Source organism: Knufia obscura, assembly GCF_036327395.1.
Source record: "Knufia obscura strain CCFEE 5817 isolate CBS 148926 chromosome Unknown scaffold_16, whole genome shotgun sequence".
NCBI lineage: Eukaryota > Fungi > Ascomycota > Eurotiomycetes > Chaetothyriales > Trichomeriaceae > Knufia > Knufia obscura.
The window spans coordinates 316,771-334,436 of NW_027042702.1; the positions used below are offsets into that span (position 1 = coordinate 316,771).

General features: G+C 51.1%; 5 protein-coding genes across 5 annotated transcripts; 2 read left to right on the forward strand and 3 right to left on the reverse strand.

The window, feature by feature from the left end:
* Positions 1-56: 56 nt before the first annotated feature.
* LDB17 (pre-rRNA processing) lies at positions 57-2,619 on the forward strand (the record flags this gene model as incomplete). The annotated part of the gene is made up of 4 exons (XM_064878586.1): positions 57-546; positions 603-703; positions 753-912; positions 962-2,619. 4 exons carry the CDS (start codon positions 57-59, stop codon positions 2,617-2,619), a joined length of 2,409 nt encoding a protein of 802 aa, XP_064725665.1.
* An 827-nt stretch (positions 2,620-3,446) lies between these two features.
* On the forward strand, positions 3,447-4,275 carry PMZ80_010196 (uncharacterized protein; the record flags this gene model as incomplete). The annotated part of the gene is made up of 2 exons (XM_064878587.1): positions 3,447-3,580; positions 3,630-4,275. The coding sequence occupies 2 exons, from the start codon at positions 3,447-3,449 to the stop codon at positions 4,273-4,275; spliced, it is 780 nt and encodes a 259-aa protein (XP_064725666.1).
* A 1,078-nt stretch (positions 4,276-5,353) lies between these two features.
* On the reverse strand, positions 5,354-6,702 carry MP65 (Cell surface mannoprotein mp65; the record flags this gene model as incomplete). Its single annotated transcript, XM_064878588.1, has 2 exons — positions 5,354-6,585; positions 6,633-6,702. 2 exons carry the CDS (start codon positions 6,700-6,702, stop codon positions 5,354-5,356), a joined length of 1,302 nt encoding a protein of 433 aa, XP_064725667.1.
* Positions 6,703-8,417: 1,715 nt separating this feature from the next.
* LCB1 (serine palmitoyltransferase component) lies at positions 8,418-10,024 on the reverse strand (the record flags this gene model as incomplete). The annotated part of the gene is made up of 2 exons (XM_064878589.1): positions 8,418-8,612; positions 8,660-10,024. The coding sequence occupies 2 exons, from the start codon at positions 10,022-10,024 to the stop codon at positions 8,418-8,420; spliced, it is 1,560 nt and encodes a 519-aa protein (XP_064725668.1).
* Positions 10,025-10,705: 681 nt separating this feature from the next.
* Positions 10,706-16,645, reverse strand: FKS1 (1,3-beta-D-glucan synthase; the record flags this gene model as incomplete). Its single annotated transcript, XM_064878590.1, has 3 exons — positions 10,706-11,087; positions 11,140-16,407; positions 16,458-16,645. The coding sequence occupies 3 exons, from the start codon at positions 16,643-16,645 to the stop codon at positions 10,706-10,708; spliced, it is 5,838 nt and encodes a 1,945-aa protein (XP_064725669.1).
* Between the last annotated feature and the right edge of the window lie 1,021 nt (positions 16,646-17,666).

Sequence of the window (17,666 nt, forward strand, 5' to 3'; positions counted from 1 at the left end):
GACCATATTCCCAACCCTCTCTCTCATGACCAAGACGACATGAAGCTGCCCGTAGCATGGAAGCCGAGACACGACAACATGATGAGGTCCCCACGGCAGACGAGTTCTGGGCTGAGATCGAAAGCGTTCTCGCGAAGCAATGTGAGACCCATGACCACATCGACGACTCTTTGCGATCCTACCTAGCACTCCTCGAAGCCCACCACCGGGAGTACGTGGATTCCGACGACCACCTGGCGCATTGCGCATACCTGCTATATGCCTCGCCTCTGTTCACACAGCATGCATCCTACATCAGACAACAGCTGGTCTACTGCCTGTTACAAGAGGAAGATGTCAATGTCTTGCGCATTGCGGTCACCTTCCTGCTCGCGGATGCGCGCGAAAATGAACAGACCTTCGAGATGCTGAACAAAGAGGGCACTTTCCCGAGGCTGGTTGAGCTGGTTGCTCATCCTCGGGAACATGAAGAGCAAATGCATAGAACCCTCATGGAGCTGATGTATGAGGTGGCTAGAATACAAAAGATTACGAATGATGATCTGAGTATGTCTCAGCTAGCCACAACCTGCAAGAAGAGCTCCCGCTAACTACTGTCGCAGCATGCATTAACGACGACTTTGTCTGCGGACTCTTTGACATAATAGAGCAGGTCTCTGACGATGTGAACGATCCATACCATTACCCTGTTATTCGACTTCTGGTGGGCATATCCCTTCCGGATATTGAAGCAATGCTGACTTGAGGAACAGCTCGTACTTAATGAACAATTCATGGTCGCTGCCCATGATCCTGCTGTGCTTTCCAAAAAGTCTATGCCTTTGACGAACAAGGTGGTAAAAGTGCTGTCTTCTCATGGGAATAGATACAAGACTTTCGGCGAAAACATAATACTACTTATCAATCGTGAAGGTGAGCAGTCATGGTATTCAGGTGATGCAACGTGCGCTAACGGCAGCAGATGAAACTTCTTTGCAGCTACTCACACTCAAGCTGATGTACCTTCTGTTTACTACTCCTCCTACATACGAGTACTTTTACACGAACGACCTCCGTGTGCTGGTTGATATCCTTGTTCGGAATTTGCTAGATCTGCCAGAATATGCTGCAGCCCTCCGACATACCTATCTTCGAGTCCTGTACCCGCTCCTCGAGCATACCCAGCTGCAATACCCACCCTACTACAAAAGAGAAGAGATCAGGAAACTCCTGGCTTTACTTTGTGGAGATAGGGTCGAGAATGAAGACGGAAGCCCTCCGGTCGGCGCAGGCTGGAATCACTTTGAAGACGTGGATGAGACGACGAGAAGACTGGTGAGACGCTGCCAGACCGTCAGTTGGCTATCTGATCCCGAGACGTCAGAGCTGGTTCATGTCGAATCGCCCACTGAAGAACGAACATCAGAGCCAGATTCGCCTGTCTCTCCATCAAAGCCTAAACCACCTCAGCTGCCAGCTCCCCGAAAGCTGCGAAAGCGTGACTCTTCGAAAGGCTCTACTCTGACCATAGGACAGTTTCTGACACCACAACTTGAGGCAGCTAGACAGTCTAGCGTGAGCATGGCAGAGATGGCACAGCAGAAGGAGAAGCCAGGAGTCATAACACCAAGCAGAAATCCGAGCGTGAAGCAAGGCCTTCGGCAGGCCATGTTTGCGAAGAAGGAGAAGCCACCTCCACCCAAGGCTCGACGGTCAGGTTTCATGAGGCCGAAAGCACAGCCGGCATCGACAGAGTTGGAGGTTACCAGGCTTGGTGTACCGGAAAAGACACATACGCCTGCAGCACAACGGAATGAGGCGGAGAGATATGAAGACGCGGTGGAAGAGCAGGAAGAGGAGGAAGTCGCAATGGAGAAGATAGGAGTGCAAGATGAGGCAAAGGCTGTCCCGACGGCGGCAGAAGAGATACGGAAGCCAGCACCGAAAAAGCCACCACCAGCACCAAAAGCAAGAAGAGGCTGGCGTATGCGGAAGAGCAGGGATGGAAACGAGATGGAAGAAGAAAGGAAAGAAGAGAAAAAAGAACCAGGGAGGTTCTCCGTAAATATGCCATCCATCAACACAAACGTAACATCTCCTTTCTCGCCGCCTGCTGAAGGAGTGCCAGAGTCATCACCCTTTTCGCCTGTCAAGGAGAAGACACTCGACCCACTTAACACAGCACGATCACCTATGAGCCCGGAGTCCAACGGACCGAAGCGATCTGTTAGCGACGCCATGCATCGGGCGCAGGAGCAAGCTACCCAGCAAGTAGAAGAGTGCCTCGAGCATACACATCTTAGCGAAGACGGTAATCATCTGCATACGGTAAAGGAGGAATCAAGTAATGGCGAGGGCACCCGTAAATCAAGTCATCCCATACGAACATCAAGTCTGCAACAACCACAGTCTGTGAACCGAGGCGGATCAGAATCTCCAACCCTGCAACGAACGGTATTAGCGCCGCCTGGTCAAGCACCCATACGAGGTGTGCCGGGTCCGAGAGTTGAGTTGGAGAAGAGTCCATTCTTGAGCGATGATGAGGAAGAGAAAGAGACAGTGAGAGATGTGCCTGCTGAGAGGCCACGGATGAAGACGAAAGAGAGCCGGGAAGATTTCGACGTTGATCATGAGGACTGATATAGATACCCTTAATTTACGCTTTCACGCCTACCTGCTCGATCACTGCTCTTGCCTATTCACACACATCCCGAAAACTCAACGTGAGCACCTCGTTACAATGAGCCTGCCCGGAATGTACGGACAAGTTTCGGTCAGAATTGCTGATCTTGATTCTCCGGGATGTGTCACATACTTGCTACTGCAGATACCAAAGAACAGACCATATGGAGATGGGGCCAACGTCGGGGATTTGGACAACTTCCTGGTCGATGTTTACGACTACTATATCCTAAGAGGATACTGGTCAGTCTTACTTAAGAGACTTCTCAAACTGCTATCCGACAACTCGGTAGCAGCGAGTGAAAATTCGAGTAGCCGCACGTGCAGCCGAATCCGACAAAACGTAGGTCGCCATAGCCAGATCTGTCACAATGCGCAACTAGCCACTGAACAGGGCGCGATCGGCAACAGGAAGAGGAAGGCGCGATTGAATAAGGCGAAGGAGAAGCAACAGCTGATACACTGTGGCAGGCGAACTCTAGCTCAACACTGCACTTGCGTAAGAAGCACGATCAGAATAGGTGGAAACGGTGACCGAAACAAGAATAAGAGCTCTCGACGCCTGTTCTCTCGCTTGACTTCGATCATTCTTCACAGTCTCACTAAGTGCTCTGCAGTGTAGGCATCGACGATTTCACCTTTGGCTTAAGCAGATCTTCTTCACTCTGGCATTTTCACTATGATCAAGCAAACATCTTTCCAGCACATTCTGGCTCGATCCCTCCACTCGTATTACCTTGTATTCGTTCAAATCATCGACTTTAGTACCGAGTCTCTTGGTTCCAATGGATCTAAAGAGTATGCTCGAAGGTCGCAAGATCTCGTCACCACTGGTGGCTCCGATCAAGGAAGGCAATACACAAGGCAAAGCCATGTCTGAAGCCAATGCGAGAAAGCGCAAGGCACCATCTGCTACGGAGTAAGGCCATCCTGGTATGCTCCACAGCTTGAGGCTAACCTTTGTACAGATTCACACTTTCTCCTATGATCGCAGTCACCGTCGGAAAGGAGCCCAATCAAGTCACTCGTCTAGTTCACAAGGAACTCCTCACCGCTCACTCTGCCTACTTCAATGCCTGTCTCAACCGCGTCTCGAGCTGGAAGGAGGGTGAAGAGAACAAAGTCCTTTTGGAGGAAGACGATCCAGAAGCGTTCAATGTCGTGGTGAGCTGGTTGTACAAAGAGTCGACGGCGCTGGCTTTCTTGGACTCTACAGATTCACTCACTTACTCAATGGTGGGCCCATACAAGCTCGCTGACAAGCTGATGATACCTGAGCTGAAGAACGCTCTGATTGACAGATTGCGCCAGAAATTAAAGGTCAGAGATAGGCTTATGGGTCCTGATCAGCTCAAAAAGATCCGCCAAGCAGACCTACTTCACAGTTCACTTTACGAATTCTCTATTCGGCAATTCGCCTGGACATACTGCAAGCTGCCAAAGATACTTTACCAACAGAAGGAGCAAGACGATGCTTTGGATGCGGATCTGGAACTTGCTCGAGAATGCTTGTCCATGACGCAAAAGTTCTTAGTTGATGGATGGGAGGATCCCCGGATGGAAAAAGGTTGTGTATACCATGACCACAGCGATGGATCAGAGTGCCCAAAGTGAAGCAGGTACACTGATCTAGCCCAGAAAGAATAACGCGCTGCATATGCCGAAGGCCGCAGTCAATACAGAACGTACAAGGTCTCGGAGAATGGGGTAGTCATGCTCAACCAGCTATTTGATCTGCTGGCTCGAGCGGGTTGACACCGAGGAGGACGCCATGGGAGCGACGCGAAGAGTCCCGCTGATGGCCTTCGGCGATAGGTGTCAGGGCCAAGAGTGGCAAGCCCAGAGGCTCGAATGCAGGTGTCAGTGCTCATGCAACATAACATTTCACCCAGCTCTTCACGCGTCCTACCTCACACCATTCGAATAGTGCATGCCCTGCTTTCAGGTCCATTTACTGACGTCTAGCCCTCACAAAACCTGTTGGAATACCGAACCATCTAACCTCAAGACTGCCGAGTATAGTCCACAACCCAGTCTTGGCATTCGATCAGCTCTCTCTCATCGCAAGAAGAGATAGTCCTACAACGTACTAACCTACCCAGCCACCATCCTTTGCCTCTGACAGACAGTCACCCACCTCCATCAAGTATGTCCAGCTCACCCGTGCGCCTAAGCACGAGCCCCGTCAATGCTCCAGAAGACGTGGCTGGGACAGGAGGTGGAAGGGTGCTCACCACGGGCCTCACGACCAGCCACTTGAAAAAACGCGGGAATGATCCTACGTAGCTAGCACGTGGGTTCTCACCACGCGTAGCCAGGCTCTCCACAAAGCGCCTTGAGGCATGCCTTGAGTAGAGGGGCAATAATCAGAAGGCGGGCAGACGAGGGCATGAGGCCTCGAACATCACAGAGTAGCACGTACTGTGTTCTAGATTTGAGACGGACGCTCCTGGATTTGAACAGCGGAATATATCATAATTCGATCATGCAACCAATCATAACTAGATACATGAAAACTGGTGTGCTCCTGCAGTGTGCAGATAGAAGTGATGATCCATCCAACCCAGATCAGATCGAATCGGACATCCATCTGTCCTCTGTAGGTAGGACAATCTGACGGCCATCTCTTTATTATCTGTTGGGAAGATTTCACCACCTATGCAGGCGGGACACCCACCCACCAGCACACCTCTTAATGTCCATAAATCCCAAAGAACTGCTCAACACCCAGCGGTCCAGGACTCTTATACCCCGCATCATACGCCTGAAACAGAAACACACTCCCCGGAATGCCCGCACCCTGGATACTCTGAATGGCCGCCTGTTGGTTCTGAACACTAGGCACAGCCTGCCCATTCGCACTCCCCTGATACGGCCATCCACTCTCCGTGATAACGACCGTCTTCCCCCCATTCGCAGCCGCGACCTTATTGTACGCATTAAGTACAAAGGCCCCAGCCTTGTCAGCGGAGGTATTCGGGTCGAAGAACGCGTGGGCGTTGGCGCCGCAGTAATCTGATGTAGAGCAGATCGTGGGATCGTTCATCATCACGTTGAAAGTATCAACGGTGATTACGCTGCCGGTGTAGCCCGCGCCGGAGAGTGTGCCCTTTGCGGTGCTGACTGCGCCCGCGACTTGGGAGGCCGAAGCGGCGCCCGTGTTGACGAGCTCGTTGCCGATGTAGACTGTGTCGACGGCGGACCAGTCGCTGCCGACCATGTCGATGAGTTTGCCGAGGTCGCCTTGGAGGTTTGCGATGGCGTTGATGCCGACCATTAGTTTTAGGCCGTTTTGAGAGGCGGCGGCGGTGAAGTCGCCGACTGGGCAGCCGATGTCGTAGATGCGGATCATGCCGTAGCCTTGGGATTTGAGGAAGCTGAATTCGGTGGTGATTGTGCCTGGGTCTTTGCATTTTGTCTGGCTGTCGATCATATCGTAGCAGATGCCTGACCCTGAGGGGACGTTGCCGCCGGAAGTATTGCCTGTGTTACCTGTGTTGCCAGTATTGCCCGCATTGCTGGTGCTGCCGGTGTTGCCGGTGTTTCCGCTCGGCTGTGCTTCTTGACCACCAGACTGGACGGCTGATGACTGACCTGAAGGTTGTGCAGATGCGGCAGGTGGGGATGCTTGTGGCGCGGCTGACTGAGGAGCAGACGGCTGGGCTGATGGTGGGAGTGGAGGAGCTTGTAATGGCATTGAGCCGGGAGGGCGTGATGGTCGCTTCTTCTGTGTTCCAGCTGCTGAGACTGGAGTAGCTGTTGGACTCGCGATTTGAGCAGCAGCTGGAGGAGTATTGACTTCTGTGCTGACAGGCTTGCCGTTCGAGTCGACCCAGACAACGGTCTGGTAGAAAGTAGTTGTGACTGTTTCGACAGCAGGTGACTCGGCGCGTCGCTCAGCTTCAGCGTGGAGTTTCTGGTGTTCTACAGCATTTGTCAGTCGCGTTCCGTCACAGACATGTCTGACTTACTCAAAGGAATAGACCAAGCGAGTGCAGCGTGCGCCAGACTGGCAGCTGCCACGAAAGTTGTGACCTTCATCGTGAGCGAGCTGACAGTGATCGTGTGCTAGTTGGTTCGTGTCGTGGCGACAATGCTTGAAAGGAGCGGACAGCTAATGAATAGCAAGGTCAGTGAACGAGTGACATGAAAAGGAACGCGACCGAAAACGTCAACCCATCGATGCTGGAGACAGAGATGCTCTCAACGTGGCGATGAGGGTGGTCGGGCAGCGAGATCGACAAGCTGAAGTCACAAAGAGACGATCTTGTGCCTTTGTTGACAGTCCTTGTTGCCAGGAGTTTGCTCGTGCGCGGAATGTGGTCTGTGCATGGATTGACGTACCTTGTGACCTGACTATCTTGTGTTCGATACTAGATTGAGTGTGGTAAGGGAAACCCTGGATTCGAATGACTGAAGAGGATTGCCTTGAGAATGGTTGGCAAGCTCTTCGAGGACTCTTTATGTACCAGCTGGATGTTCGGCTAACGAGGGAACGGACTTAGTGACCGATGGAAAGCCATGGCACGTTCTGACAGTGTCGAACACTTTCACTGCGTGTCAACACTTTCCTTCTTTGGTATTGCCGGTATCCCAGTTTGCCGACAACCTTCACCATGTCCTTCAATACTCGCTGTGTTATGGTGTCAAGTCCATTATTGATGTGCACCCATTTCACAGAATTGACAACCTTACAAATGACATGGAGCTCCCAGAACGACATTCCATGAATTTCAACGAGTTTGGGTTGCCGTGGGCGTTGGTTGTGTTTCGAAGTCGAGGGGTGTTACTCATACATGCTGAGTCTCCCGGCATGGTATTCCGCTTCGTGACTGCCACGATTCCCAAGCGCGCAACCAACCGGCATCAGCTTCCCACCGGCTAACCACCAACTGGGACAGGAAGGAACGACTGCTTGATTCAATTATTGTCCTGTTTGTATCTGGATGCGATGAATACCAGTCAGGAGTCTGCTTCTGAGCTTCCTGTGCGGTTGCGGATCATTCCATTGCCCACTCAGGGAAACGACGTTATCCGAACAGCAAACACTCCCAGTTGAATGCAATAGCCTTTGTCTTTGGTCTTATAGATCCCCTCGACATCCGCAAAGTGTCCAAGATCTTCAGTACCATCTCACCTGTGAAAGGCGGCTCTTTGCTCTGGACTAGCTGTGCATACATGAAACAAACGCCAACAATGCTGCTTCTCACATCTCGGGAAGCTACATGCTACCCAGTAGCCGTGCTCTTTCCATGCGAGACCAGAACCCGATCCCACCAGAACCAACGCGTTCTGCTCTCACTAAACAACGGACGGGTGCAGACCGCCCACCCAGGCTACCACGAAGTAGCTTTAAGGTGACACATGTTTCCTTCATTGTTAATACCCGACCGGGAAGTGATGGAAAGAAATGAAGCTCGTTCAGAAAGAGCGCGAGGAAGAGAGAGCGGACTTGGCGGATTTGTCAGCTTGGCGAGCGTCTCGGCCGCGGCCACGCTTTTGCATCTGGGTTCTTCAACGCAGGCCCGGGTCAGGTTCCATTACCTCATGGGTGGGCGGGCTACCTCTTCAAGGCATACAGCACGACCGAGGAATACTCAAACAGGAAAGTGGCCCAGGTTAGATGGCATTACAATTATAGGCATAGAGTCTAGTGAAGCAAATGGTGTTGCTCAATCTTGCAGAAGAGCCGCTATTCCGGGCTGTTTGCCAATGCCCGCATATGTCCATATTGATACAACATTGTACAAGTCCATCTACCTCTTCCTCGTCATGATCTTTGTGATAGCGTGCCGTATCGTAGTACCAGCCTTTTCAACCTCTTTCCTTGACAGGCCGTTCGTCATGCAGACCTTGAGAGCAGGTCGATGTGTGTAGATATCTGACTTGGCGCCCGAAGCAGCTGCCGATAATGCTTTGGCACGGGTGACCAATACTCCTTGAGCAAGGCACTGCAATATATTAGCACAAATCCGTGTCCAGAATATACTCAACTCACCTCATCCACAATCTCCTGTAACAACCCAATCTGATCATCCAACATCAACCTCTTACTCGCAATAACCTCCTGCTTGAACACCAACATCATAATCGGGTTCTCCACCGCACTCGTACAAACCATCCAATCGCTCCTCGGATCAAGCTGCTGCCACATCGCCCGAATATTCTCCCTCAAAGAGTTGACCATATCCGGCATAGTCTGCAACATCATCAACGTCTCACTCGCCGTCACCGCACTCATAGCCGGCAACGCCGCAGAAAACGTATACGCCGCCGCACTCAACCTCTGATGCTCAACAACCTCATCACTGCCCGCACAAAACCCCCCCGCCGCCGTCAACGGCCCCGCCATACTCCCCAAAATCATATCCACCTCCGCCGCATCAACATGCTGATGCTCAGTGACCCCCCGTCCCGTCCGTCCCAACACCCCAAAACTCCACGTCTCATCCAAAATCAATCGAAACTTATACTTCAACTTCAACTCAATAATCTTCGGCAAATCAACCATATCCCCCGTATTCTCAAACAACCCCTCCGTAACAATAAACCGTCTCGTCAACTGCTTCTTCGCCGCCTGCTCCTTCTGACACCTCGCCAAAACCCTCTCCAAATCCGCCATATCCCCATGCTCAAACCACCGCACCTGACTCCGACTTATCTGCAACCCCTTCCGAATACTATAATTCACCGCCTTATCCGCAACAATGATATCCCCCCTCTTACTGAACGCAGGAATAACACTACTCGCCGTACTAAACGCCTGCGCATAGATGATACACGCCGTCGTGCCCAAAAACGCCGCAATATCAGCCTCGATCTTCATGTGTACATCCTGCGTGCCGTAGAACCCCGGCGGTCCACACGGGCCAACACCATACGTCCGCAACGTCTGTATCGCGCGCTCCTTCAACTGCTCATTACTCACCAGGTTATAGAAGTTATAACTCGCCAGATTCGTCACCGTCCTTCCATTCGACAGTCTACTCTTCGGCCCCGTAGGTCCAACGATAATAGCCCGTTTCTCAAGTTCCACCTCCTCGAACGGCGTGGTCTTGCTCACGAGCGGTTCAGGCTGCCACTCATCGACTAGATCGTCGATCTCCTCCTCTGTAAGACGCACCTTCCCAGGTTTCGTAGAGTACTCCCGCGCGAGGAGGTATCGAATCGCAAAGAGGACGAGGAAGAGTTCTACCGCGCTGCGGATGGGATCGTTCTGGTATGAGGACTTGACGTAGCGGAGGAAGATGGCTGAGCCGGGGATTTTATGTAGTTGTTCGGAGAAGGAGTCGAGGAGGGTGGTGAGGGTGTGCGTGGAGAAGTAGTCGGATGCGGTGGTGAAGTTTGAGGTGGAAGTAGTCATGTTGGTTGTGCTGCGCTGTGGGATTGGTATGGGTGTATCATTCAGGTCAAGTAGAGCGGTTGTCTCGGGCGCATCGCTTGTGTAGCTGGTTTGCACAATATCTGTGAACTCAAGAGCGCAGCAGAGAGTGTCAGAGGTGCAGTGGCTTTGGGCGCAAGTAATTGGTGTTTCGGGGGCAGATGCGCACTCATGCAGGACAACGTAGGGACCGAGACTCCGAGAATATGCGTCACGTGCCAGGGGAATTAGACGGCGTAACGGTCGAAGGATCCCAGAGAAACGAAATTGGACCAACTACAAGATTCCAAGATATTGATGAAGACAGCAGATATATAGCCAAGGAGTTCGTGGTACTGCAAGAATATGTCAAGGTTCATGTTCAGTCTTTATTTGTTGTTTGCATATACAAATTGTACTCAATATTTGATTCGGTATGGGTAAACCACCATCCGTTGTAGAACGCCTCAAACATTCCGATTGTGTCAGTATGCCCGTGTACACGACTGTCGCTATTCCTCCATCTATATCGAGATATATTCTCGCTGAATAAGCAGATATGTTTCTGCATGTCTATTGTAATCATTATTGGATATGCCAGTGACACCCTCAAGAATGCAAGTCGTGAATGCCGTAACGCTGTACTCGTATGGTCGGGTTCGGTACGAAGACCTCAGTCTTGCTTTATGCAATGGTTGCCCATCTGACAGCCATACGACCTCCGAAGCTAAAGACATCATCACCACCGCTATCAGCTGATGACGAGTCGTCACCACCACCACCACTACCTCCTGTTGGCGCAGCATCTTGACCGAAGTTGCCGAGAGCATTACCAGTAACTGATGAGAATGTGTCATTGTTGTTCTGGCCAATGGGTTGCATGAGATCCAGCGGAAGTGATCCACCAATGGATTCGATGCTAATGAACTTGCTGACGATGATAGGTCCAAAGAAGAGGAGGATGAACACGATGAGGAGGAAGAAGTAGAGCGTTGCAAATCGGATGACTCGTCGCTTTCGAAGGCGTGATTGCTTGATGGAGTAAATGGGTGGTCGGATTTGACGACTGAGCAGAGTTAGTAGATATTCGAGAGATAACAGGATAGGGTCAGACATACCTTGGTCGTAGCCAGAACAACATCACTGAGTGGAACTTGTCCACATATGGCATGCATAATGCAGGCAACATGACAAACAAGATGAGATGTCCCAGGATGAAGTCGGCAGCGAAGAAGCCGAGCTCGGTGATCTTACACAAGAATTCTCGGCCAGGTTGGGAGAGAGTGTGCCATCCAAGAGAGTACCACTTTCCAGTCCACCATGCTATGTTCGATTGGTCTCCCTTGAACTCTCTGGTAAGCGCGAGAGAGATGATTAGCTTATAGATGAATCGCTGAAGTGCGACAACAGCGACCATGCCAACAAGTGCTCGAGAGAAGTTCCAGCCCTCGAGGAAGAACATGACTTCCCAGAAGGCAAGAAGCATGAAGACGGCAATACCGTGGGCGATCGCTGCCAGGACTGAACCAAACTTCTTGCAGCACATGCTAAGCAACGGACCCATGCAGCAAGCCATACCGAAGAAGCCTGCGAGAACACCAGCATTAACGGCAACCGGCCCAAAAGCAACCGCAAGAACTCTGATAAGCGCATTTCTTGCCGGGACAACGTCGTCTCCAGTAACGCCCACCTGGGAGTTGACAAATAGGTAAGGAATAAGCGTGACCGCGACGAGTACGATTGGTCCGATAATTTCACTGAAGACAATGCTGCCGATTCGTGCTCGTGGAGCGTCTCCAGACAGCTTCTCAGATGGAGATCCAAGGGCCTTGCGCTTGAAACCAGTGATTCGAGTTCGGGATAGACGGCAAAACGCAATCCATGAAGATGCGTGGGACCGTGAGTTGCCTCGAGATAACCATCGAAGGTAGTCCCGGTAGTCGATGAAGAAGTCGGTCCAAGCGAATTGATGTGGGTTGAAGATGAATGGTGAAATGCACAATCCCAAGCAAGAGATCCAGAACCAGACAAGCCATCCCGACCACACAGTTAGTGTGCCGAAAAGCAACATCAAAAGTGACCGAGCTCCAAGATAGATCGACGGACCAGCAAATCGTGAATAGAGCACACCGAAAGGAATTCTGGCGGTAGCAAAACCACGACCAGTACCAATGTATCGAGCACCACCGTAGGACAAATCTTGGTGAAGTGAGCTGGAGTAAATCTGGCAGACGAACACCTCGAAGACTGGAGAGGCGGATGCGAAATGCTTCGCCAGACGTGTCGCAGCACGCCAGAAGCCACGTTCCGTCAACTCCTGGACAACCAGTGGCACGAAAGAGATGAAGAAGACGATGAAGATAGAGACGATGCATCGCTCAATCCACTCCTGAATCGGGACAAGGTTGGTGCATCCAGTTGGGTAGAGAGGATCTGTAGTGGGTACATTCCGGTCATATCGGCAAACGATGGTTTCGTGCTTGAGAGCACCCAGGTTGACCAAACATATCATGAACATCTGCACTGAAAGCATGATCAAGATGTTGTTGATGTGGAACCCAGGGTGAGCGTAGAAGAAGGACAAGAATCGGTCCAGAGGCAGCTGAGTTCCAAGGTAGTAGTACTCTCGAGACAGCATTTGTTCGCCCATACCAGTGCCAATCTTGGTCGTGAAGTTGAGAATTGAACCAAAACCGAGATCACGACCCTTACCACATTGGTAGTATTCGCAGTGCTTGATGCGGCCGCCACGCAGGAGAGCGTTCATACCAGCATAGATATCTTCGTTGAGATGAAGACCCTTTTGAGCCTTGGAAACACCACCACGAGTAGTCATGAAGATGCCGTTCAAGAAATCAGGATGACCGTAGTGTAGCTTGCCACCAATTTGAGCCAATGTTCGAGCGAAAAGAGTACCGAAAGTTTGTTCCTTTCCTGCAGCGACATCACCAAGAACACCAATGTTTTCCGAGAAAATGTACTCTCGGGCACCTAGAATAGCCACAGGGTTGGTCTTCGGTTGCTGGATGCCAGGTGTGTACGGAGAGACGTTTTCAGTGGTCATCTCCTCAAACTCTGCAAGAACACTTCGAATCTTGAGGCACTCTTCGAGGTAGTTATCTTGGTTGGCGTCGATAAGCTGAATATATTCACCGCGGTAAAAGATGATAGCGTGGTTCTGGTTGTCAGACTTGCCGTCACCAAGAATTGGGTTACCAGAAAGCTGCACTCGGAACTTGGGTCGTCGCATACCGTTCTCAAGCATCTCAGAGTGACCATCAATCAGTGCGGAGTACAGCTTTGGCTCTTCGCCTTCGTTGGCAGGTGGCTCTTCGTCGAGGTAGGCGATTTGCAGATCCGGATAAGCACGAAGCAAGAATTCGGTGTTCTCACGCTCGTCCTTCTTGAACTTGGCGTACCGTTGCATGGAAACCACGATCTTGAACTTGCGTCGAGCCATGCGCTCAAGTTCGCGTTCAAGCTTGTCAGAATTGCCGCCAAACATTTGGACAACCTCTGGGTTCTCAACACGGTAGAGAAGCTTGATAGCACGGCTGTAGTTCATGAAGCCTGAGATCGTTCTGTACAAGGTCTGACCGCGGAGGGATGCCCAGATTCTGGTTCGGAGAGTGTATTCAGGAGCCGCGGATTTGAAACCAATGCAGTAGAAGGGAAGATCGTCGATCTTGCTCTTGGCGGTATCCTTCTCAGACTTCTCATAGTCACCGTTGAACTGGGAGGTCTCATCTGCGAGAATTTTCGTGTCTTTGACGAAGCAGTCCCACTCGTGAGGGTGCAATTGCTTGAGGTACTCGAGGAGAGTAACTCGAGAATATGGCTCGTCTTCTCGAATAATTTCACGAAGAGACAAGAGGATCTTCTCGCTGTAATGCGGAATGAGGACAGTGAAAGTTGGCATATTGTCGACCGGCAGAGGCTCTGGGATCGGTGTTGAGAGAGATTGAGCGAAGAAGGAAATACGTCGTTCAGCCTCACTCTGCGCAGGGAAGAACTCGGTCTTGAAAGAGTGATCCTCCTGTGAGACGAAGAATGTTGGTGCTCGCAGTGTGCGCTTGCCTTCTTGCTCAGATGGTACCTGGTGGTACAGAAGCTTCTGCACATGATCAATGGCCAACAAATGCTCTCGGTACATGGAGATGACAATTGCATTCCAAACTTGGGAGATAAGCACCTTTGGCTTATACTTGATCTCCATGTCGGTGGTTGCCAGAATCTTCGAGTAAATACGCTTGGGCAGGCGGGAGAAGATGTTTCGCCATGGAGTCCAGATTGAAACACCGAGGTAAAACGATCTTGCAACAGAGAAGACACAGTTCCAAATGATATACCAGAGATAGGTATCCAAGAAGAACAATGTCAAATCCGTGAAGAACATAATGCCGAGCAGGATCTGAGGCTGATATTTGCAGAGAACATCTCCTATGATGGCGTCTCCGACACAGTTTCTGATCTCAGTGTAGGACAGGATTTTGATGGGGTCCCTGAAAGACAGAGTCAAGAAGAAATATGACTCGGCCAATTTGGCGGCGAAAACCAGAACCCAGAGACCATAGGACATCCACATATCGTTGCCTTTGAGTCGTGGATAGGATGCGGTGAATGTCTGGCTGGCAACATACTGGCGAGAGTTTCTGGTCAAGTAGCTGCCGAAGAGAGCTCCAAGAGGCATGATGGAGAAGAATAGCCAGGTTCCCAGGGCGATCAGGAACTGGACAACACCGAGGATCAGGGCGATTTTGTCGTCATTGTTGACGAAGAAGATGTAGGCGCTAGGACCAACGTTGATGACGAGCATACCAATAAGGAAGAGCAGTCGTTTCGTCAGGTGCTGCGCGCCAGCCCATCGTCGAGGAACATAACACCATTCGCAGATTGTAGCGAATATCTGAATAAGACATGCTACAGCTCCGCCAAGGGCGACGACCGACCACTGAACTGCTGCTTTAGGTCGGTTATTGATTTGTTGCTGGTAGTTCGAGGTGTAGAGGGTGGGAGAGTTGAATGCAGTGTAGAACCAGAATGTAGTGATATGGATGACCCAGATACGGTTGAAGTTGCAGACCATGTGAAACCAGGATCTGGTCTCCTTGTATGTCTTGAAGAAGACCTTCTTCCAGTTAACTTCACGCAGTTTCAGATATCGCTCAGCAGGCGGGAGATCGACGATACGGCTCTTATCCTCCATGACGATTCGCTCGATACCTTCTGGGTACCAGAAAAGCTGATTCATGTCGTCGTAGCCGATGATCTGATTGTGATCTCGCTCACGTCGCACATACTTGCCATCCACGATCTCGTAGCCTTGATCTCGGCAGTATGTGTAGAGAGGGGTGACCACGTCATTGAGGTAAGTCAATTCCTCGACTGGCTCGACTCGGTTCTGGCAAGCGGGAGAGTGCAGGTAATCGTCGGCGCATTTGAAGATGAAGCACATAGCTTCAGGCATGAACCTGACCTGATTGGCCTCACCCCAGCAGAGGAGATACAAAGCGATTTGTCGAGCTCGGTCGTGTTGTGACATCTTGTTCATTCTTGTCTTCCAGCGATACTCTGCAGCCTCAAGAGAGTTGTCTCCCTCGAGAGCCTCGAGTGTAGCTTCTTCGTTCTGAGGATCCTGCTTTGCCTTTTTGGCCGCAGCCTTTCGAGCCTTACGCGTTCTGCGGTTTGCTTTACCAAGCTTCATGTTCGCGAAACCAACAGCGTCATCGAGATCCAGGTGTGCGGCAAAGTACCATTTTCGGTAGTTGGCGTTGTCACCTCCGATATAGTCGGCGTGCAGCGAGAGAAGAGCTTGGTTTGGTGTCATACGGGATGCTCTGGAGTCGAGTAGAGTCATCATGTGGTCGTACATGTTTCGCATGCTGTCCCTCTGGAAACCAAATTTTGCTGTCAAATCGAGGAAGATGTCTTCAATCTCCTCCTTGGACAAAGGGATCTGAGCGTCTGAAGCCCAAGCCGGGTATGGCTCTCTCGACCGCTGGCCAGCGGGCAAGGCGTTGTTGTAGTCCATACCATAGACTGGAGTAGAGGCGCCAGAGGATCTGTTGCCACCGTAAGAGATTTGAGAGGATGGCGGTCGGTAGCCACTTCCATAGCCACTGTTGTATCGTTCATCGCCTCTTCCATAGTAGTCCATTTCGGCAGCGCGAGCCATGTCGGACCTCATGGTGAAATCACTGAAGGTCTCAGAGTCTTCTTCGGAGTCGTGACCACGTCTTCTCCCTTGACCTTGATATTGTTGCTGACCAGCAGCTCCTTGCTCGTAGTATTGATCATCGTAGTAGCCATCTTGGTAGCCTTGGTGACCCTCGTAGTAACCACCATCTTGCTGGTAAGGATTCGAAGCGTCGGCGTTGTAGTAGCCACTGTAGTTGTTAGCATCCTGTCGACTCTTCTCTTTGTTTTGTTCACTTACGCCTCGTCGTAATATCCTTGGCCACCTTGGCCTCCCTGACCTGCATGGCCTCCATGCCCATTGCGATCATCGTAGTACTGATCGTCATATTGGCCGTCTTGGTAGTAGGCGTCGTTAGGATGACCACCTTGGGGCTGGCCGTGGCCGTAGCCATCGTAGCCAGCGCCCTGTTGTGGATGACCTGACATTTTTATTCAATACTACTGAAGTGTGTGTTAGCCCGATTCATCATTCGTGGCAGCAGCTGCTCGTGGCAAGCTGTGTTCAAGTGTATACGAACTCTTCAGAAACCGTCCATCAAAGAGTAGTGACAATATGCGACAATTGGTGTTTCACGATAAGTATTACCAGTGTATGCAATCGATTAGATGTATGGCGAACAAAGAAGTTGCGTATTAGGGGATAAGCGCGGGTGCTGCAACTTCTGGCTGTTTTGACAATAAGCGAAGGAAATCGACCTTCGAGAAGTGCTGTCGACTGGCAGATCGTAGGCTAGACAGCCTGTGTGAAAACAAAACTGAACGTCGTGAGATGGGTGTATAGTTTGACAATGGTTGTTGTGAACGAATGAAGGGTTGAGAAGGTTGGTTGCTCAGGAAATGAGGAAGCTGCAGGATCGCGGCTGCGGCTGGCGTGGCTTAGTTTCAACCAACTTTCTGCTACTCCTGCACAGAGATAACCTGCGCGGCAGTTGCTCTTTCACTCTGTACTGACACCTTGTCACCACCACACAAAACGAATGATGTGAATGATGAGGATGAGGTACAATGATACAAGAGGAACGACAGTGGTAAAAGTGCAGGTAAGGAGAGCGCAAGAAATGGTCAACGAAGACTCTGCGAGCTGGAAATTATTGGAGACAGCCGGACAGGGCTTCTCTTACGCCTACGAGATGGTGGCCCGTTAGAACGCCCCTTTGGACCTACTCAACTCGTGCTCTGTATGGGCAGGCTTGCGCGGTGGATTGATCTCGGGCCTGCAGCATTTGGCACGATAGGCTGGAAAGGCCAAGGCAAGCACAGGTCTCTGGGGCACGACAGGAGCCAGGGGCGTCAAGGATAAGCCTGGGTGCGCAGATAGCGATGCCCCACTTGGCTGGATATGAAGCCTGGCATGCAGCAAGACAAACAGCATTGATCGTCCGAATCCATCCTGCCACGACACCATCCCAATCACTTTCCTGCATTCGATCCTTCTTGTTCCACCTCC